The 23,197-nt window shown below is 33.1% G+C and overlaps 2 protein-coding genes across 2 annotated transcripts; both read left to right on the forward strand.

Moving 5' to 3' along the window:
* Nucleotides 1–1,221: 1,221 nt before the first annotated feature.
* On the forward strand, nt 1,222–7,713 carry LOC126697247 (dolichyl-diphosphooligosaccharide--protein glycosyltransferase subunit 1B). Its single transcript, XM_050394153.1, has 9 exons — nt 1,222–1,406; nt 2,319–2,363; nt 3,178–3,809; nt 4,282–4,429; nt 5,140–5,319; nt 5,421–5,489; nt 5,863–5,952; nt 7,112–7,252; nt 7,328–7,713. Exons 1-8 carry the CDS (start codon nt 1,281–1,283, stop codon nt 7,232–7,234), a joined length of 1,413 nt encoding a protein of 470 aa, XP_050250110.1. The 5' UTR covers nt 1,222–1,280; the 3' UTR covers nt 7,235–7,252; nt 7,328–7,713.
* Nucleotides 7,714–13,991: 6,278 nt separating this feature from the next.
* LOC126697248 (protein ENHANCED DISEASE RESISTANCE 2-like) lies at nt 13,992–22,996 on the forward strand. The gene is made up of 21 exons (XM_050394154.1): nt 13,992–14,488; nt 15,344–15,418; nt 15,532–15,585; nt 15,667–15,732; nt 15,813–15,874; nt 16,156–16,283; nt 16,357–16,403; nt 16,479–16,579; nt 17,223–17,318; nt 17,389–17,453; nt 17,551–17,622; nt 18,177–18,329; nt 18,438–18,700; nt 19,895–19,958; nt 20,078–20,253; nt 21,239–21,340; nt 21,541–21,591; nt 21,660–21,803; nt 21,901–21,996; nt 22,172–22,273; nt 22,621–22,996. Exons 1-21 carry the CDS (start codon nt 14,336–14,338, stop codon nt 22,711–22,713), a joined length of 2,163 nt encoding a protein of 720 aa, XP_050250111.1. The 5' UTR covers nt 13,992–14,335; the 3' UTR covers nt 22,714–22,996.
* The last annotated feature ends 201 nt before the right edge of the window (nt 22,997–23,197 follow it).

The raw sequence follows: 23,197 nt of genomic DNA on the forward strand, positions 1-23,197 counted from the left end.
AGAGCCACTACTTCTGTGTCCAATTTAATCTCCAACAACTCTGCACCCATGTTAGATGACCATGTTAATATTGTAATTTTCTCTTCTTTTTTCAATGTGAAGTTGTTCTTATAGTTGAGGATGGGAGAGACCTAGTAGTAATTCAATTGGCTGAGTAACCAATACAGATGACAAAAATGTCTTGTCATATCCCATTTTGTTTTGTGTGAATTTTTCCCCTCTCAAATAGGTGACTGACGGGGGATAGGTTTTATACTTTTACTCACTCTAGTGTAGGTCTTAAGCCCCTGCTTGTCCCAAATTCCTAAAATTGTAGTATGATATATATATATATATATATATATAAAATTTTACATTCTTTCTCCATTTCAAAAAAGCCCCAAAAATATTGAGCTAATAGAAATCCAACACAATTAAAACCTTAAATTGTTTATTAAAAAAAATTTATGAGTGTGCTATAAATGTACCAAATAATTATTAACAACCAATTTTTCTAACAACTTGTAAAAGATATATTAAAAAAAAATCTAAATACAAAAACTATGATAGCAATTTTGCATATCAAAAAGTAAGAATGATTTTGAAATTAAAAAAAAAAAAAAAACATAAAAAGTTGGATAATTAATATTTAAATATTTAAAAAATCACTAAAAATTTATCGCCATAGGCCCTAAGTGTATTGAGTCAACTTTGCTTTCCTTGTCTCACGTCACCTTTACTAGCCTTGTCCCATATCCTCACCCTGAATGCGTGTGTGTATATAATTTATAGGTAAATAGTGGGGGTTTGAATTACAAATATCAAATACCAAAGCAAGGTGTCAATACCACCGTAAGATATCACTTAAACCCCACATTTAATTATTTAATATACAAATTCAATTATTTATACATATTTTATTATCCCTTAAAAGCACTTATCTTTCTCTCTCTCTCTCTTAGCGCTCTCACATTTTTGTCTCTCTCTCTTAGTCCATGTGACAAGGCAAAAGAACATTGGGCCAACATTAGGCTTTATTTGAAGGGGACAAGACACCTTTGATCTGACCTTGTCTCACCTCGTTGCTCTCTTGAATTCTTAAAGCTAGTAAAGTTGCTTACCCAATTTGCTAGTTGGGCCTTTAGGCAAGGTGTAAATGGGCTGGTTGGGCCATCATGGCCTCTTCTTTATAATTGGTCAATTCTGAGCCCAGCCCAAAAGAGGCATATAGGTCCTCATAGAGAGTCATCAGTCTTCACAGCTCGTCAACTGTGTCTGTGAAGGAGAAGAATAGCCAAGCCATGGAAGCTCAGCTCAGTGTCCGAGCGATCCTTCTTCTCTCTCTCTTATCGCTTCTCTCACTTCTCGCCAGATCCTCCTCCTCCTCCGTCTCTCATGACATTCAGATCGTCAACGCCGAGCGCAGAGTATGCTTCCAATTTCTCCCTAAACTTTTTCATTCCAAATTTCAAAATTTTCTTCGTTTTTTGAATTATTAGGGTTTCGAATTTCGACTCATTTCATTCAATTCCGAATTTATTCTTGTTAGCCATTTCGATAATTTTATGAGATCTTGATTTTCTAATTTAGGTTCGTCTTCATTGTTTGTCTGGTTAAAAACATTTCACAATCAGAATTTGAAATACAGATTTTAAGTGAATTCAAGCTCTGTTTGGTTTCCAATAAAATTAGGACAGAAAAATAGAAAGGAAATAATTATGGTGACGATACTTTATTAGGCATTATTCAAAACATAATAATTCAAATTATGAGAATGCAAAAAACTCCTCTCAGCTAAAGCCTAATTCAAATTATTTGGCTCATTTGAGCTTAAATTTAATACCTTTGAGATATTGATTACTTCCTTGGATATTCTTGATATTTAGAAAGAAATATCTTTGTTCATCACATCTGTATTCATAGTATTGTTCTTATTTCTCAATTTGCATTGTATTTCTGGGATATTTACCTAGGATGCATGGACACTTCATTTAGGTGCTGTACCTGTGTCATATATATGTGTCGTACCTGTGTTGTGTAATGGCGTCCTATTTGCCATATCAGGTTATAATTATCACTCATGTCGCCATATTGTACCCATACTGTGTGCATCCTAGATATTTACTCATAACCCACTGGGTGCGTTTATAACTTTTTCAATCAAAACCAAATGAGCAGTGTTCATTCTTATGTTGATAATGACGAGATATGGATATATGGGCGTGATTTTCTGATTGATTTGTACTAGAATTTCCTTCTTTTTCTTCACTTTTTGCTATGAATGGCAATGCTCCTTTTTATATTACTGTCACCACTAATTTTGCTGGTCATGCTTGCAGATTGACTTGACTTCTCACATTGTTAAGGTTTTCCTAACCTTGAAGGTATTTCTTTCTAATGCTTATTAATACATGACTACTTTTAATTTGAAATACCAAGGTGCCAAGAAGGTGTTTGTTGAATTGTTGAAATTGTACTCAATGGGTGGAGAAGTTTAAAGCTTTGGTTTTGTGTATGTCTTTTTCATGATCTGAAAGAATGTATATTTTAGATTTACTTTTTATGCCCATATAAAACTTTCTCCTGATAGCTAGAATTAAAATTAAGTTTTGATGTCACAAAAACTTTTAAATTGTAAAGCTAAAATTGACAAAATCTCAATCAAATTTTTATAATTATTCATTTGAATTTCTGCATTTTCTGTTTGGTTTCTTAAATTCTACACTTCATCCCCATAGACTTGTACTTTAAAGGTGGGGAGAGGTTAAGGCTCTAACCAGAATCAAATTATAGTTCCCAATCCAATTTATGTAGGTTAAGGGTTATGTAATTACCTTTTTATATTTCTGAATTCATTTAAAAGGTCTGTTTTCTCTCTGTATTGAGAGAGAGAGACAGAGACAGAGATTTCTGCTGTAATCTTCTACTATCTTGAATTTCTCTGTCAGCCAACCTCAAATGAATAAAAATTATAAAATAATATCGCCAAGTTTATGGCTAGATGTTGGCCCAATTTGATTTAGGGGACCTGTTTAAACCAGAATCTTGTAAATTGGTCTGAACTTTGAAGTCATAGTCTTAGTAAGCATTTGTTAAGTTATTGAAAATATTTATGTATTTCTACCTTTTGTGCTAGAAATTGCAAATGTGTTTGGTGCATCTATTTGACTGATGGATTTTTATTTTTACTTTTTTCAGGTTGAAAACATTGGGTCATCTCCTGTTTCAGATATATATCTTGCATTTCCTCCAACGCAAGTTGATCATCTAGCGCTTGTCAAAGCTGCTGCAACTGTTGGAAAACGGAAGAAGAAAAGTTATTTGCCCCTTGAGGTAAACCCAACTGAGCTACCTGATGCGCCAAATGGAACCAAGTATTTCTCTATATCTTTGGTCAATCCATTAAGTGCGGGTGAAACTTTAACAATAGAAGTGCTTTACATATTGACACATTCTCTAGAACCATTTCCAGTTGAAATAAGTCAGTCAGAATCTCAGCTGGTCTATTATCATGATAGTGCAATAATTTTATCACCATATGATATTAAGAAACAGACAACATTTTTGAAGACTCCAAGTACTAAACTAGAATCATTCACAAAAGTGGAACCGACAAACCGTGCTGGTACAGAGTTAAAGTATGGGCCTTATGAAAATCAATCTCCACATTCATTTTCACCCATAATTGTTCATTTTGAGAATAACAATCCATTTGCCGTTGTTGAGGAGCTTGTCCGTGAAGTGGAGATATCTCACTGGGGAAATCTTCAGATCACTGAGCATTACAAGTTGATGCATGCCGGTGCCCGACACAAAGGGGTGTTTTCAAGGTAGGGTTTATTGCTGTGTCATATGTCATAGCTTTGTCACAATGCTTTTTGAATGAAATTGTTGTCTCCTTTATCATTTGCTTTAACTTTGATGTCTTTGTAACTTATGTTTTGAACTTTGGTTTAGAATATTTTATTATCTGAGAGAGTTTTTTAGTAATATTATATATCACATTAGCTTAAGTTTTTCTAGAATTTTTTCCCTTGGGATTCAATTGATAGCCCAACGGTAACAACATTCTTTGTGATGCCCATGTTTGTGGTTTGAACCTCACCTTCCCTCTCCCCCACTATCTACCCATCAAAAAAAGATGAATAAGAATATTTTCCCTTTCTCTTTGATTTATTGTTTGATAGCAACAAATAAATGTAAAACACAGAAATTTCAATCCCTTTTTTAAAAATATTATTTTCCTTCTCTTGATCTTTACTTCACTTGAATGTCCATATTTCTGAAGTTCCCTTTTGGCAGGGTTGAATATCAATCTAAGCCATCTTTTAGTGGGGTGTCTTCATTCAAAAATCTTCTAGCAAGACTACCACCTGGGGTTCACTCTGCCTACTACCGAGATGAAATAGGGAATATTTCATCATCACATTTGCGTACGGATCCCTGGAAGGTAACATGTGGCCTTTAATTTTACAGTCCTATTGTAGAAGATTCTTATAAATATTTGTCTACAGAATATCTGTTTTCCTTGTATGAGTAAATTCAATATAAATGCAACCAGTTGGTCAAATCATATTATGAAGTTGGTAGCCTTATGCCAAGCGCTTTGTAGCTCAACTGGCATCTCATGGTGTTTCCAATGAGACATTCATGGTTCAATCCCCCCACCCATTGTAACTATCAAATTATCAAAAAGTTGGAAGCCTTATTATTTAATTCCTAAATTAAATTAAAGGTTTTGTATTTTTGTAATCAAAAGCCGTATCTCATGAATTTTACTCATATTATCTCAAATTCAAAACTAGCTCCTTCAAGATGTATAATTTGACGAACCTGTATTTGTCTAACTTTACTAGGGAAAGTTCGACATGAAAAGATTTGCAACTTAAGGCTTGCCAGAGTTTTCTGATTGTGTATTTCCATCTTAATAGAATGGTGGTCATATTTGAGCTGGAAAAGTGATATTATGGTAATTGAAAACTAAAGATCACTTTAGGATAGTGGTGAACCCAAGAAAGTGAAAAGAAGATGAAATAATAACAAAGTTAAATGTGTTTTCACAAATTGTAGGGGGGTGTTGGGGGGGGGGGGGGGGGGAGAAGAAGAAGTTAAATGTTTTTTCACATGTTGTGACTTGTGACTAATACTTGTTCTTTACAGTCAGAACTTGAAATTGAACCACGTTATCCTTTATTTGGAGGATGGAAATCTACATTTATCATTGGATATGGACTACCATTGCAAGACTTCCTCTTCGAGTCACCTGATGGTAGACGATACCTCAACTTCAGTTTTGGATGTCCTCTTGTGGAGACAGTGGCAGACAAGTTGACCATCAAAGTGGGTTCTGTAACATAAGTTTGTGTTTCTATTGTTGTTCTATTTTTTTGCACATATCGTATAAAATCCAGATTATACATGTACTAAGTGTTATATTTCAGGTAGTGTTGCCAGAGGGATCAAAAGACCCTTCTGCTGTGGTTCCTTTCCCAGTGGAGCAGCATCTGGAGGTAACTTAACTTGTCAATTCACACACACACACACACACACTGCGGTTACTAAGTGTTATATTTCAACTCTTGTTTATTACATTGTCCATGTTGTAATATGAGCAATGACAAGAATTGTAGTTTTCAAAGTCTTTTTTTACAAGTATTTTCAAAGTACCCCAGAGCTAGGCTTCGTTATAAGCTATTCTTAATGTCGCTTGGGCTCCCCTCAATCCGGTGATAGAGGGGGGTCTCATCTTTTTAAATGAACTTTTCGCAGTGTGCTATTGCAAACATGTGCCGTTGCTCTATGAGCATTAACTAGCCAAATTTACAGCATCATTAATTTCTGGACCACATCAACTAAGATGTATTTACATTTGGATCTCTGCAGACCAAATATTCGTACCTTGACATTGTTGGGAGGACTGTGGTGGTTCTGGAAAAGAGAAATGTAGTTCCTGAGCACAACTCTCCTTTCCAGGTAATTTTTTTAAACAAATTATACAGTTTCTACTGGCTTGAAAAATGTTCTATCAGGACATGAGAGGTTTTATTTTTTGATAAGTAAAGGCATGAGAGTCAATTGGATGAAGCATTATTAAAATTGATAACACAGGCATTTCATGAATAGCAGAGTTGTGTCAAGATCCATAATAAACTAATTGCATAAATGACCTAAAAGAAAATATTCCATGAGATTTCAGCTGATAATATGCCAGTATGTATGTATATATAGATATAGCAAGTTACACCTAGTGCAATTTTAAACAATGTCGACTAGTCAGTATTTTTTAATTGGATGTGAATTTTGACAAAGCCACCATTAGATTGCATTTTTCGTATATTCCCAATGTTTACAAAATTTCAAAATGATAAAAAATCAATAGCTATCAAAAATCAATAGCTATGTCATCAATCAATTGTTTAAATTCAAGTTTTGTAGTTTAAAATATTGCATAAAAGATGAGTTTATAGATCAAATGGTAAATAACATTCGATTGACATACATATTAAGAATATATAGAACATTCTAACAATTAGATTTTTAAAATATGAATTCAATAACACATTATTGGGTGGTGTAACTCTAAGCAATGTTACACCATCCAATAACTTGTTATGGAATTCATATTTTGAAAATTCCACAATTGAATTACATGTTCTATATGTTCTTAATAATCATGCCACTTTTCATGTCAATTGGATGTTATTTATCATTTGATCCATAAACTCATCTTTTATGCATTATTTTAAATTACAAAAACTTGAATTTAAAAAATTGATTGATGACATGACTATTAATTTTTTATTACCTTGAAATTTTGCAAGCATGGAGAATATATAAAGATAATGTAATCTAACGGTAGATTTATTAAAATTTGCATCCAATTAAAAAATATTGAGTAGTGTAACATTACTGAGAGTTACACCAGGTGTAACTTGAACTCAATCCATATATATATATATATATATATATAAGTTACTTATGTCTGCAAGGATAGTTCACTGTTCCCTTTTATGTTTCGCTTTCAGGAGATATCCTTTTTGTATCCTCTTGATATTAGTATGTCTTGTAGTATATAGTATTTATTAGAAAACAAAATTTGTTTATGTGGATATTAACCATTCTTCTTTTGAAGGTTTACTACACCTTCAACCAAGTTTTCATGCTTGCAGAGCCATTGATGTTGGCATCGGTGTTTTTCTTCTTATTCGTCACCTATGTAGCTTACCTACACATTGATCTTTCTATTCGCAAGTGATTAATGGAGTTGCCAGAGGTAATCTTATGCAACTTAGTAGTGTTATATATACATACAATATCTATTATTGAAACTGTTTTCTTTGCTCTGTAGGTGAGTCACTTCAACTTGGTTAACACACAATAACTGAGCCAAATCAGAAGATGCTAGGAGTGTTGTAAGTGAATGTTGGAGAGCATAGCATTTAGAAAATTTTGTTGGTTGTCTTCTTTTGGTGACTATAGGTTGCATTTAGAAATTTTGTTATTTGTGTATTGTTGTAACAAGTTGAACTTAGGCCCCATCTCCACTAGGGGAGTGTTGGATTGTCTTAATTTAAGAAATATAAGGATTCAAAAATGCTTGAAGAGAGAACGTGTTCTCAGTTTATGTTTATCTTTCTCAAAATCTGGAATGGCTGGACTTGTTTCCCCTGGTGGGCAAGAAGATGAAAATAAGAAAAGAGAAATCGGCAACCCACATGGCTTTTTTGGTGATAATTTTCTGAGTGTACCCTTTCATCCCTCCAACTTCTTGACCAGATAGATTACTGTGCACCATTATTTAAAGAACAGATCAAACCATTATCAGAAATACTGTGTGCATGATATATATCATAAAAATTCAATCAGGGTTTGAGAAAGTGACGGGATTAGTTCTGTAGTTCTCTGAAAGAAGAATAAGATTAGAGAGGAACTAATCCAGGGCTTTTGATGGGGGTGTAGATGACAAATTTGCTGGGTTGTGTGCACCATGAGGTTGAAATGTTTAAATTGAAATATATAGTGCTGAATCTGCCTGCAGTCATATAAAAGCTAAGAGATTAAAAACCCACAGTAAATAAAATAGAAAGATTGCTGAGAGCCCAAAAGTAGAAAGAACTATAAAGGATCTCAATCTACAAATGACAAACCTCAGTCACCTCAACAATTTTGCAATTTTGTGTTTAATTTCTCTCGAGTCTCGAAATATGTGATTAACTTTCTACAATGTTCTGATCCTGCCCTCCATCAAAATGAGCATGGAAATTTTTAATTACGTAACTACCGACAAAAAAAAAAAAAAAAAAAGGATGAGGACCGTGTTACCAAAGTTCGAACCCAAGTTATCTTCCAGCTGAAAACCAGATAATACTTTTGAGATACAAGAGTCTTGATAGCTTTATTTTCCTATGTTTAGCTCTGGGTTGTTAAAGTGCCATGTTGCGGCCATAGAAATATTTTATGTGGATTATATCTCTTTTAGATTATGCGGTCTGAGCCCTGACAAGCACAAGAAGAAGGGTATCCTACAAGTATACCTATCAAAAAGCCAAAAGCTACCTCCCCAAATGCATTGTATTTGGTTTCATCTTCTAAACAGAAAAAGGTAAAGGTGCTCACTTCACAATCACAAGTCGCAACTAAATTTGACTTACCTGTAGACCAATGATATGAGTAGGTCTCGCAAGACTTGGGTTTAAAGAAATCTTGAGTGCAGACAAAGTCCACAGAGAGCTCTTATGTTAAAAATCACTCCTGTTTCAAGATATCATTTGGCCAACACTTGTAATTTGGAGTTCTTTCATCATTTGGTGTGACTAAAAAAAAAATACAAATACAAAACTTCAAGCGCAAAGCTGGCAAAATGAATTTGGGACTCTTTCATCATTTGAGTTAAGAAAAGAAAGGTTTCAGGTGAAATTGTTAAAAGACATTAAAATAAAGCCTACAGTTCACATAGCTATAGGCAATCTTAAGATTGGCTCATGCGAGAGACAATTAGGCAATTAGCTCCATGCCTAAAGTAAATTTGCAAGTTTGACTGCCATCGACAACATTATTCCCGGAAACGTCAATTGGATTAATTAGCTTTTGTTATAATTTATGATCAAGTAGAATAGGCCGACCTAAAACAAGTATAAAATGCTAAAGGTACTATAAGTTTTACAATATAAAGCTTACAAACTGATATGACAATAAATGTGATTTGTGGATTTCAACCACCTCACAATTGAATTTTAATTTATCTCTATTTAATTGGTGATACATCAGTTTGTAAGACTAATTTAGTAAAACTTTTAGTACCTCTAATACCACTTAAAAGTTAAAACAAATTAATCTTCCTTATTCCTTAATTCTGCCTTTCTAGACCAATTTCTTGACCCATTACGTGTGCACCACGGTGTCTTGACTCTTTTGTCAATTGAAGAGTGAAGTAGATGAGTATAGAGTTTTGCACTTTGACCTCTCATCTTTGCCAGTTGGCTTCAAACAAATCTTACATTCACAAACACCACATCATAGATTCAGTCTCTTCTCATTATGCTAATTTTTCTTTCTTGATAGTCACTAGTATGTTTGGACCATGTCTGTGTGTGTGAAGACAGAGTTTATGCAATGTATGGATAAGAATATTACAGTTATTTTATAAATTTTAAATGGATTTCAATCTGGGTTCAATCTTCTCAAACGATCATTTGGCGGCAGCTACGAAGATTACAAAATTTATATCATAGAGCTTCACATGGGTTGCTAACCTAAAGCTTATCAACAAACTTATAGGATTTGGATTTGACAATCATAGAAGTAGATACTTTATACATCTTATCAATATAATGCCCCTACATATTCCTCATTTTCTTATTTCTTGGTACATCTTTCAAACTTCCTTTGACTCACATGAATTTCCATTTTAATTTTAGTCTCACTGATCATATGCAATCATGAGAAGAATGGGTTTACAGCTACCAAAATTTCTCTCTTTTATTAGGTAAGTAATAAGGAATGGAATTACAGCTACCAATACAGTAGTAAGCAACAAATAATTGCAAATTGTGGAAGTATAGGAACCAATTAATTGTTGGGATATGCAACTTTTTAACTCTTTGATGAAGCTATTCATCTTCTCATGCCACTTATCACCTTTACTTCAAAGTGATAATGGCACAGAAATAACCCAAAAAATCTAAGAGCTTTTAAGTAATGAACTGATGGTGTAGTCTGTGCATAATATATAGTAGGTATAGGGTTCAACTTCAATATGAACATTCATTTCTTAAGCATATTCATTTTAAAGGTGATAATAGACAAACTTCAATGGTTACAATGGCTATTTGTTGCCTTAATTTTTGGAAAAGTGGGAACTTATTTGGTTCAATATTTGTCTTGGGGGCACAAAAAGAATGAGAGGCTAATCAAAGTATGCTACTGCAAATAAAAATTGTCCGGTGGCATACTTTTTATTCAATGTCTCTTAACTTTTTTAGCCTAACCCTCTACCAATCAAAGACCCCAAGCCCCTAACCAAGCTATGCTTGAACTCCTCCAACTATTATCAATCTAAACTTATCACGATCAATAAGTTTAAATGTACAAAATTTTCTCAATTTTTTACACAACAGTAAGATAATAGTTTATTATGATTGATGCTTATAAAAGTTGAATTAATAACAAGTTCATATAAAAGTGGTATTATTTCAATCACAACTTATTACGTCAACAATTATAATTTTTTTTATTAAAATAAATTCAAGCATTACTCTACCTGGATATAGATATTTAAAAGAAAAAGAATTCCCTCCCAATTCATTCAAGTATTAGGAAATTAATTATCACACGCATTGATGCAGCCAAGGATAAAGTTGAACTTTGATTTGATTTGATTTGATTTTTTTAATTTTTTAAAAAGCTCGAAAATAGTAAAAAGAAACCAATTCAACCCATGACAGCCCTCGTAATGCTAACCATGTAGAAAAGAGAGAGAAAAATAGGGTTGTCACTTGTCACTTTGGTTTGACCAAGTAAAAGAATTGGACGATTCATGGAATTTGGCAAAAAATTTAGAAGGACGAATGAATCAAATAGATAGGGCACCATACACTTAGACACCTTTGTAGCTCAATATCTTATTTTAAGAAAATAAGACAGCATTTCATTTCTACTGGGCCCTAACGCAGTTATGTTTCTTTCCTAACCAATTACTAAAATTGTGTTCCAAAAGTTCTAAAAAACAACAAAAAAAAATTTAGACACAGAATTTTTTATGATTAATCATTACTACAAACAAAGATGATGACTCTACTAGACTACTAGTCATCTTTCTTCATATTAATCATTATAAGCTACTCTATGGTGTTTTTAATTAGGTGTCATACTTATATGATCATTTGATGAATAAGGACTATGTTGCTTTCATTTTCAAAACATAGAGAAAGTTAATAAATATCCTAAAGTATTAGTTTAAAAACTATTTTTAGAAACATTTTATGAAAAAAATGAAGAAGTAATTAATTTTTTTAATGTATTTTTATATTTTCTATAAAAATTGTGTCTTTTAAAATGATTTATTAACAATTATCCCAAGGGTACTTGTTAACATGACTATATATCTTCCACCTCACAATGTGCAAAAACTATTCCATTTACAAATATATGCATGCTAAGATCTTTATATCATTGATACTTACTTTTCTCTTTTCTTAAATCATTGATTTCCACATTGTTATGCGCATGAGTTAATAGGGTTTGATTGAATTTCTTTATAATTTGGAGAAAAATAACAAATAAATATATATTTTTTTCATTGCTCTTGTGAGAGAAATTGATCAAGAACATAAAATAATTATGATATTAACAATTATGATTATCACTGCCAATTGCATTCCATAATGACAGTCAGCTAATAAAGACATTATAACTTTCTTTTTTTAAATATTATATCTTGAATGCAGCTATTCTTAACTAACATGATACAATCATAATCAATTGCAAAACAGGTAAAAATCATAATATGCTAACACAGTTTAGTTAATAAAACGAATATAACTTTTATAAAAAATAAAAATATAACAAAATCTCACATTAATAATTTCACATTAGTAATAATTTTTATAGTAAAGTTTCAAATGGAATAAAATTAATAATTAGTATTTCAAATCTTTTAGAACTTCTGGTTTTGGAGTCTCAAATTGAGCATGTTGTTCTTTCAACTTGAAATTGTTAGAACTCAGAACAATTAATATATATATATATATATATATATATAATGAATTATGTGGTAAAGGGTGATGTGTGATATGTGCTAACATAAGCAAACATGTAAAACCTAACTTTTATTATATTACATATTATGGGTCCGTTTGGATTGAGCTTATTTTTGCTGAAACTGAAAACTGAAACTGAAAACACTGTAGCAAAATAATTTTTAGATGTGTAAATAATATCGTGGGACCCATTTTTAATGAAAAAGTTGATAAAAAGTGAAATTTGTGGGTCCGTGAACAGTGCACGAATGCACTGTTCACAGTGGACTTGGTCAAATAGTGCGGCTGAGAGAAAAAAAAAAAAAAAAAAAAAAAAAAAAAAAAAAAAGAAAGCTGGAAAACGCAGCCACAAATTCAGCAACTTTCAGTGCAATCCAAACGCACTCTATATGAGATGATATTACATACTATAAGACTTACATCTTATTCCTCAATGAACATAACACAAACACATCAGTTCATGTGTCTACAACATCCTATTATTTGATATCTAACTTGATCTACTTATATCGTGTTTGCAAGGAAAGAAAACACAAAGCAATCCCATTACATACAATATTTTTTCCCCAAAATACTACATAAATATTATGCACTTTACCCATTTGACTAAACAAAGATATAATGATGATGATGATATCTTTGATTTTCAATAAAAGTTCTAAAAGTATGAACGTCCTTGTTCACTTTTGACTTTAAAATCATACTTTCACATTTTGTCTTGAAAAATGGTGTTTTATCATTTATGTCAAATTGTAAAACTTACTCTATTATTAAATTTTCAAACATAAACAAAATTCACCCACCCTCTATATTACATGCAGAGCTGAATTGTTTTGCCTATCAAAATGAAAAACCTCAAATATTGCCACATTGCTTGAGAAAATTAAAATTTAAAAAAAAAAAAAAAAACTAAACTAAACTAAACTAAATTATAAATTACAATTTTTAACTTTAATATGTTTTCAACTCCTTTAATTTAATTTTTTTTTTTTTTTTTTTTTTTTTCATTTTGGTTGTTTTACTTTTAATTCTTTTCAATAGTCTTTCCATATAATTTTGTCCAATCTCACCGTTAATTTGAGTAATTTTCACTTTTCAAAGCAATGTCATTTTAGTAAACTTAACGGCATGATATGGATCGAAGGTAAATAAGAGGATTACATCGGAAATGAATGGAAATTAAAAAACTGAAATGGAAAGAAAAAAAAAAAACAATTAAAAGGTTTTTTGTTTTGTTTTTTGGAATCAATTAAAAGGTCTCAAAGCTCTCAAATTTGCAATGAAGCTCGGCCACAACTCTATCATCCTTGAGGGAGATTACAAAATTGCAATTGAGGCAATGCAGAGTGGATTCCCTACCTTGGCTGACTATGGACATCTGATTGAGGAGGTCAAGATATTGGCAGAAAGTTTTGCAGCAATTGAGTTCAGTTTTGTTCCCAGACAGTGTAATATTTTAGCCCATTAAATTACTAGACATTCGAGACATGTTAACGAGTATATGGTATGAATGGAAGATGTTCCTCCACACTTGTCCACTGTAATTCTTGCCACGTTAGCTTTATAAATAAAATCATAAATAAAATCACAGTGTTGTTTCTCAAAAAAAAATAAAAAAAAATAAAAGGTACTATTAATTAAAGTTAAAAGGGTGTAATTTTTAATTAAGCCAAAAAAAAAAAAAAAAAAAATAGTAGCTATAGCCTATAGTAAATAAACAAAGGAGAACATTGTACTTTCAGTTATCCAATGTCTCTTTTACACGCCAAAATCAGTTATATTTCAAACGGGAAGAGAAAGCCTGAGAAATAGAAAAGAGAAAACGAGGCAAAGGCATTTTCAGTGCCTGCACTGGAATTCCCCACCATTGTTTCTCTGATTCCCTTAACTGGAATCAGAGAAACATTCTTCTTAATTTCCCATTCATATTTCTATATAATATTTTCTTAATATATATATTATGAACATACATATATACAATATATAGCCACCTTGGCTTCTGGTTCTTCTGGTACCATAACTTGCAAAAAAACTCAAAACACTGTAATGGGTTCACGGTTTTAAACCATAAAAAACTTGACTTTTGCGGGATCTCTCAAATGGGTATGTTGCAAAATGATGGTATAACGGAAGGTTGGCTGTATCTCATTCGGTCCAACCGGATTGGGATAAAATACGCACGCAGAAGGTATTTTGTTTTCAAAGACAATTGCCTCAGGTGCTACAAAGGGATACCCATTTCTGAGAGACAGGTATTCCTTCTTTTTGTTTTTGCTATTTGTGTGTTTCCTTTTGTTTTCTTTTTTTAAATGATGTTACCGGAATTCCAACCCTGTTTTCTCAGAGAGTTTGAACCCATGTTTTAGAATTAGATATACATTGTGATTTTGTTATTGTTATTGTTGTTTTGGTTTATGTCTTTTTCTCCTTTTCTTTTTCTGTCTTTCCAGAATATATGAATTGGGTTTTCAACTTATCATATTATTCATGTATGAGCATTCTTAAGCAAAGACAAGTAGGTGGTTTTGTTTGAGTTTTGGTTAATCCTTAATTATTGGAGCTTCAGCTTCTTCTCTTTATTGAAATTGTTTTGTGGTTCTTTTGCATGATTGGTTGGTTCATAATATTAATAATTTGTATTGCATTTACAAGGTGTTGCCTTTGTTTAATTTTAAGTCCATGTAGGTGAATTATATTGACTACTGGATGTTTTACATTATTTAATGTTTTTATTTTCCCTAGCCTTCTTCTGTTTTATTTCAAGATGACATTTTTACCTCATATAAAACTGTAAGAGGTGGAAGTAATCAAATTTGAAACAAATGAAGTTCCTATGGGGATTTCCCTTGGTCTTGTTCCATTCTGCCTGATTGGTACTAATCTCTCTTTAAAAGGTGTTCACATGTTCAGAAAGCTATGATCAAACAGCTATCAAATGTTGAAGCTGATATTCTCCAATACTTTATCGAATAACAATAGCTATGTAAATGAAATGCAATAAAAATTGACTAATTATCCAGTTATTTTACTTTCATGAACAGCATATTGAAGGGTGTCATTTGTTAATTTACAGCTTCTAACTATAGCTGTTCTTTTTCTTTTTTCAGGAGCCAGTTAGAAGTGCAATAATTGACTCCTGCATTCGGGTTACAGACAATGGAAGAGAGAGCATTCATTCAAGAGTATGAACTTTAGCTTCTCTATCTTTTTCAGAAAATATGGATTGTATTTATGGCCCCGCAAAAGATATATTTTTTCCTATCATATTTGTTTTAAAATTTACTTGCAACTGCAGGTAATCTTCATTTTCACACTTTATAATACTTCCAATCAAAGTGATCGGTTAAAGGTGTGGTAAATCCCAATGCAAATATATTTATCTTTATTTTACAATATATGGTGCATAATCTTTACAATTTCAACACTATAGTTGGGAGCAAGTAGTCCAGAAGAAGCAGCAAGATGGATACGTTCGTTGCAAGATTCTGCTTTAAAGGTTACAATCTTTTAAGTTGTAACCTATGAGTCTATTGGTTTTTCTGTGATGAAAACCTTATGTTTTACTGCATTTTTCAGGAGTGGCCAAATCAAACAAAGAATTGTGCGGATTGTTCCAAGAGGAAGGGCTCATCTTTAAGGTATATTGATCTTCAGCATATAACTTAACGGATATGAACTGCTTATTTAATAAAACATTTACATCAGAAGAAGAAAATATATCATAAATAAGAACCCTTTCAGGAATTTCAGGTTTGTGATATTGTTTGGGTAAAAGTATGTTGATATCATCATGTCATAATGATTTGGAATGGACATCCCCATATATTGGCACAAATAAACACACACACACACACACACACATATTCTCTAAAGTTATATTATTTGTGCCCCTTCTATCAGTTAATTTCTCTTTCAACAGATTGGATGGTTCAAAGGGAGAACATGAAAGGCCAATAGATTGGACTATTTGGTCATCCATGCTGTTGGAGGCAATGGCATCTGATGTTATTGCATCCTCACCGTGGAAAATTTTTGGTTTTCAGAATGGTAAGACTTCTTTTCATATCTGCTCTTTCAAGGCTTACATGTGTATATTCTGAATTTTCATTACTTATTGCAGGATTACGGCTTTTCAAAGAAGCAAAAGATTGGGATTCCTATGGGAGGGTGAGTTGCTCTTTTGATTCACTAGTTCATGATTATTTTAATTGATTATTTGGCTGAAAATGTTGCTCTTCTCAGTATTGGGATGATCATCCGGCAATAATGGCAGTTAGTGTGATTGATGGAACTTCAGAGGCTATTTTTCGAACGCTTATGTCTCTTGGTCACTCAAGATCAGAGTATGACTGCTGAAATGTTATCTCCACTTCCTGCATTTAAGTTCTATTGTCATGAAAAGCTTCGCAATAGTCAATTCTCATTATTTGATGCTAATACTGAAAATAATTATGTAATAAGAATATTCCTTCTTTTTAAATCATATATATGTTGCCAATGCTCACCAAAATTTGTAACCCAATTAGGTAGACTCATTAAATTACCAATTCTCCCAAAAGTTTAAGCTTTAGGAAATGGTGAATATAATCACTTAAACATAATTTTAACACTCCCCCTCATGTGTAGGCCTAAACTTCCCCTTAATAAGTGGGAGCCCAATATGTGGGATTTTTAACATTTTAAATGAGAGCTAAAGTAAAGACAGAGATTGAACTCAAGATTTCCTACTCTAATATCATGTTAAATTACCAATTTTCCCAAAATCTTAAGTTTTAGGAAATGGTGGACTTAATTACTTAAACAAAATTCTAACAAGACTCCCATTGGCTTCTCATTTTCATTTCTATTCCTTTCCAGCATGATCACCATGGCAGTTGTGACTTGCAGACACTAATCCCCTACTGCCATTTGTTTAGTAGAGACTTTTTTTCCCCCTGATAATGGACTGTTTTCATTCCAGAGGTTGAATTACCGAGTGTCTTGCAGATGGGACTTTAGTTTTTATCGGGGCAGCGTGATTGAGCACATTGATGGACACACAGATATTATTCACAAATTGCTATACAGCAATTGGCTACCTCGGTCAGATTCGGAACCTCTTTAAGAGTATTCACTTTAATATTTGATGTTGTTAACATAGCATTGTTTGCAGGAGGATGAGGAGAAGAGATTTACTGTTGCGGCGCTATTGGAGAAGGGAGGATGATGGCACATATGGTAGTAACTTTCTGAATGATTTGAATATATCAGAGAGTTTTGGAGCCGTTACTAAATTTTCCAAAGCACTAACCTTGTTTATCCAATTCTGTCACAGTAATCCTGTATCATTCTGTGTCTCATAAGAAGTGTCGTCCAAAGAAAGGCTATGTTCGTGCTTGTCTTAAAAGTAATGTGTGCTTTGAATTTCAAATTTAAATTGTTCTTATACCTGGTGACACTGCCCGTTTATATGCCAGACACATAAAAGTTATCTCTTTTAACTTCTTTCAAAAAGACTGCAAATGCACCTAATATGCTCCCAAATGGAGATCTTTAGTTGTCCTCTCCTCATCTTTCCTCCTGGACATCTCTTGTAAATTGAATGTGAAACCAAAGCATGTCCTTTTTCCTTTTATTGAATGATGCTAACCATTATGATAGGCTATTTTCTTGTCTGAGTCACATTATTACATTTTATTATAAGCAATGCTTAATTTAGAACGCATGAGAGGAAATTGGAGGAATAATCCTTTTTTTTTTCTCTGTAAAACATATATTTTATGTGCATGGCTCTAGGATTCGACATATGTCCAAGAACATTTTTAGCTTAACACTAAACTGGTGGATAAACTAAAGAGTTAATTTTGCAAAGCTTCCCATACTTCTTTTCTGTGTTTTAATCAAATTTTATTTTGTGTCAAACATGTATATAACATTACTAAAGAATGAGACTATTTTCAGGTGGAGGATTTGTAATAACTCCTGTCAACCAGGGGAAACATTCACTAGTAAAACACATGCTTGCTATTGATTGGAAGCTCTGGAAAATGTCTCTGCGTCCATCATCTGCAATTTCAAGATCCATAACAATCAGAATGCTTGAGAGAGTTGCTGGTACTCTTTTTAGTACTTGATAAGAGTTTCCCTTTTTCTTCCTTGTAACTTTTCCATATTTAAGTTGTTGTAAATAGGTCTGGCCATTTCTGTTTGTGCATTTTACAGCATTAGGGGAGATGTTTAAAGCCAAAGCAGGAAATCATTCCTCTGAATTCTCATCTGGAGATTCGACAAGAGATATTGGGTTTCCCCAAAGTGAGGAGGACAAACACACAATAGGGGATGAGTTTGAAAAACCACCTTCTAGCCATGCAAGTTTAATGGGACGGAATGATGCTTCTGATGAGTTCTTTGATGTTCCTGAACCAGACTGTGCCCATATTGAAACTGAGTGGCCTTCTGGCCTGAGCGTAGAAGTGCACTCTCCGGTACTTAATAGTCACTATAACTAGATTTTACTTTCCTATACTACTTTAAATAAGCTTCACAAACTTGGGCTTTGCTTTTATTAGTCTCCTTATCCCAAGTTTTGTCTTCTGTTCATGTGCATTATTTGCTGCTAACAGAGGAATAATATATGTCTTCTGTTCATTTGCATAATTGAGGTGAATATATGTCTTTTGTTATGTAATGCTAGAATTATTGTAACATGTCCTTCATAATATGGACTTTTGTTTTGAGAACATTAACTTAGGTCTCTGGTTTGGGCCTCTTACATGAATGCATATAGTGTTTTTTTTTTTTTTTTTTTTTATTCAATTGGTACAACGAGTGAAGGAATGGGGATTTGAACCTTAGTTCTCCTCATAAAAGAGGCCAAGCATTGTCATTGAGCTACAAGGCTCTTGGCTTTTTTTTGGGGGGGGGGGGGGGGGGGGGGGATAGATATGATAGGATTTGAAATCTATGGCATTCGTTCTATGATTGTTGCTCTCTACCATTTTGCCAAGACACCAATGGATTTTTTTTTTTTTGGTAGTAATGCCCATAGTGTTTTAGAATAATATATGTTTGTCACTATGTATTATGTAGGGGAAAATTAGTATGATACATTTAAATGGTGGTATTATTCCTCAATAAACTTAGGAGTACTTCAAAATGCAAGGATGGGAAGATGGTCTCCCTTTTTTATTCACAATTGTTATGACTAACATGGATGATTATAAAATATCTGGTTGTCATGTCCCTTTAGATTTAAAGTATGGTGAATATTCTAGAGAAGAGATTTTAGAAAGCTGTATTTATCTTTGTGGTCATCTTTATGTTTGCTTCCAGTGAGACTTTTGGTTCACTTTATGTTATCAATTGGTCTTGGGATAAGCTTTCTCGTTAAGATCTTCTTGCCTTATAAATTTTCGCTACTGGAGATGAGTTACTTCAAAGTTTCTATATGTTGTTAGGAAGTATATCGATTTTCATGAAACTTCAGGCAGTCCAATTCATTACCCTAGAGCATTTGGGACCAACTTGTGCAATCAAATGCTATGCAAGAGTTACAGCAAGATGGAATCACTTAATTTCCCTGGGACTTTCTAACCTTTCCCTTAATGATCAATTATATATCATTCTGTCTATTAGTGTAAATTATTGTTTAATGACAATGTTCTTGAAAACATGTGCAGAATAGATACCAGCCTAGACTATCATCAGCTGCTAGTTTTGTGAAAAGATTGCATGAAATTGCAGGTAAGTCTTGTTATGGTAGCCAGAGCTCTTAACATGATAAAGGGATAGCATATGTGTAAATTGTACGTTTAGACTTTAGATTATTTTCTGACTGTGAATGGGATCGAAACTTGGTGCAGTTCAGAAGAAGGGTTATGTGGGGTTACCTGACTTGGGCAGGGAAGCCAGTATAACATGCTCCTATGGAACCACTCTTCACAGAGACCCAAGTTGTAGTACTCCTTGCAGTTGGGCAGCAGCTGATCCTTCTTCATTTTTAATACGCGGAGAAAATTATTTACATGACCATCAAAAGGTATTCTTTCAGTTCTAGCTATTGTTTGAGAAGAAACTGAGAATGTGACACACATTAGATTATTTGAAAAGCTTATAACATAAATTAATATTGACCTGCACTGAAGTCGTTGTCACTCAATACATGAAGAAAGAGATATATTGTAGCTGTTATAAAAAAAATAACACTAATAATAATAATAAAAAGACATATTGTAGCTGCACACCTGTTTTACTCTCTGACTTTGAGTTGAATGGTGCCATTTTACAAGGCTTCCAAAGACTTTAGACATTCGGTCAGTTCAAATTGAATCTGTTACATTGCATCATGCATGTAATTATATTACTGTATATTTCATGATCATCATCATCTTGCTAAGTGTTTAAATATTAGCATTAATATATCATGTTAAATATGCTAGTATAGATGCCGAAGCGGAAGCATAAAACATGAACACAATAACACACAAGGGTCATGTGGTTCAACCTAACGATCTACATTTACGAAGAAAACCCTAAAGGGTTACATCAATAACATATTAAAATGTAGTACAAATCCTGTGTTACAATAAATCATAACATATGTATATATAATAGACTAAACCCTAAACTAATAGACTTGTAGTACAAGTAGGAGGCTTGGCTTGCACACAAAGTAGAATTAGGTTTGGGCCTATGCTAATAGGCTAATATATCTCTAACACTAAGGAATAAGAAAGATGATTACAAGTTTAACAAGTGGAACAAGGGTTGTGACTATTGATTTAGGTTCCTTCTCACTTACCTTTTGAACATAAATGTAAATAAAGAGATGATTCAGACCAACACTACAGATTCATTTTCTTAATCTGAACATAGATTAAACTCTTTGTTACAATATTGGTTTAATACTCAGAGTCAAACATTCAAAGGCCTCATTATATCATAGTTATCAATGTTCTGTTTTGAAACAAAGCTTCAGTTTTTGTTATTTCCTACTCTGGACTAAATAAGATTCTCTTCTCCAGATTAAAGCAAAAGGCACGTTGATGCAAATGGTTGGTGCAGATTGGATAAAATCTGACCGGCGAGAAGATGATCTTGCTAGCCGCTGTGGTAGTATCGTTCAGGTTTGACCTCTCATTCTATATATTTTTCTCTCTCTTTCTTTTTTTCTCTTTCTATTTTTTTTATGGGCATTCCATATACTTTTCCAATGATTAAGAGTTAAGGATAATAAGCATCTCTACAAACTGCATGAACAAAATCACAAAAGCATGCCATATAATTGGAAAGTAGTTCTTCTCATACAAGTTACTGATTCATCCAGAAATCTTTAGAACGTGGTGAACCAGAATTCTTCTTCATCGTTAACATACAGGTGAGTTTGATTCAAATTATTCATCATCATCATCGTCAAGAATTTTACTATAAACTTCCACGCATCAGGTCCCTGGTAAGACCATGTATACCTTGGCACTATATTACATGATGAAAACTCCTTTGGAAGACAATCCGTTGCTACATGCTTTCGTCAATGGAGATGATGCCTTTAGGAACTCAAGATTTAAACTCATACCATATATTTCTAAGGTTAGTAAGAACTCAGTTTGCAAAAGTATATACTGTAGAATCACATGGCCATGTTTTTCACATTTTGCATTGCATGCAATTTTGTTTTTTTTCTCAGGGATCATGGATAGTCAAGCAGAGTGTTGGGAAGAAAGCGTGCTTGGTGGGTCAAGCACTCAATATAAATTATTTTCGTGGGGAAAACTATTTGGAGGTAAGTTGTACCAATAATCATGTTTTTTCCTCCAATCCTCTCTCTCTCTCTCTCTCTCTCTCTCTAAATGCGCTAACTAGTATGGTATGCAACCTACTAGAATCCTTTTGTAATGGTGTTCTTTGGTTGGTTGTTATGTGATGAAATGCTAACCTTACATTGTGTCTAAAACCAGCTTGAAATCGATGTTGGGTCTTCAACAGTGGCAAGGGGGGTGGTCAGTCTTGTTCTTGGATACCTGAACAATTTGGTCATAGAAATGGCATTCTTAATACAGGTAAAACAAACAGCCATAGTTATTTATTAGATATATGTAGAGATAGATAACCATTTTGGATCCAGTTAAATCTACTAAAAAATCGTTTTACCTGACTAGCAAGCAACATTCAAACTAAATATGCAATGGAACAAACTATATCAATGACACAAAATTTGAATAAAGAAATCAAAATAAGCTAAAAGCTTAGAAGTTTTACATTGAGTTTGGATTAATGGACCATGAGCAATTGAAAAGCAACATAGGGAGAGCATTAAGTAGCTTTTTGTTTACTATATCTATATGAGCTGAAATCACTTGATGGAACAAAGTATTTACATGTATGACCCAAAAACCAAATTTTGCAGGGCAATACAGATGAGGAGCTTCCAGAAGAACTACTTGGAGCATGTCGACTTAATCATCTTGATGCTTCCAAATCAGTCCGGCTAAAATCGTGATTTTGACCTGGAAAATCTCATACATCCTTGCAGCACAGGTTATGTAGTTTGACTCAAGCACAGAACAAAGATGAAGTCAAGAGAGACTTGCAATGTTCTTGAAATCAACTTGTGCACTGCCCTTTTTTCCATCCAATACTCTGGGTGCAATATAATGTGAAACTATGATTTTAAGGTGGAACAATTCAACTTTTAATAGTAAAATACAACAGCATTCCTATGTGATTGGTATATTTGTATAACGTTAATTTTAAATAATGTAAAAAGTTCTTCATACTACTAATCAACAGAGTGTGCAAACATCATATTAACTGGTCATGGGGCATTAGAACTTGCACTTGGATATGTGAATCCAATCTGAAAGTGAACCCAGCCGAAGCCAACATTAAGTCTTGGATTAAATATTTTCCTTCAGGCAGTCCAATCTAAACCAGGCCCAATGCGTTTGGAAAGCCCTACAAAAGCCAATTTTGGGGCTTTTTGA

The sequence above is a fragment of the Quercus robur genome, chromosome 8 (genome assembly GCF_932294415.1).
Source record: "Quercus robur chromosome 8, dhQueRobu3.1, whole genome shotgun sequence".
In the NCBI taxonomy this organism is placed as follows: domain Eukaryota; kingdom Viridiplantae; phylum Streptophyta; class Magnoliopsida; order Fagales; family Fagaceae; genus Quercus; species Quercus robur.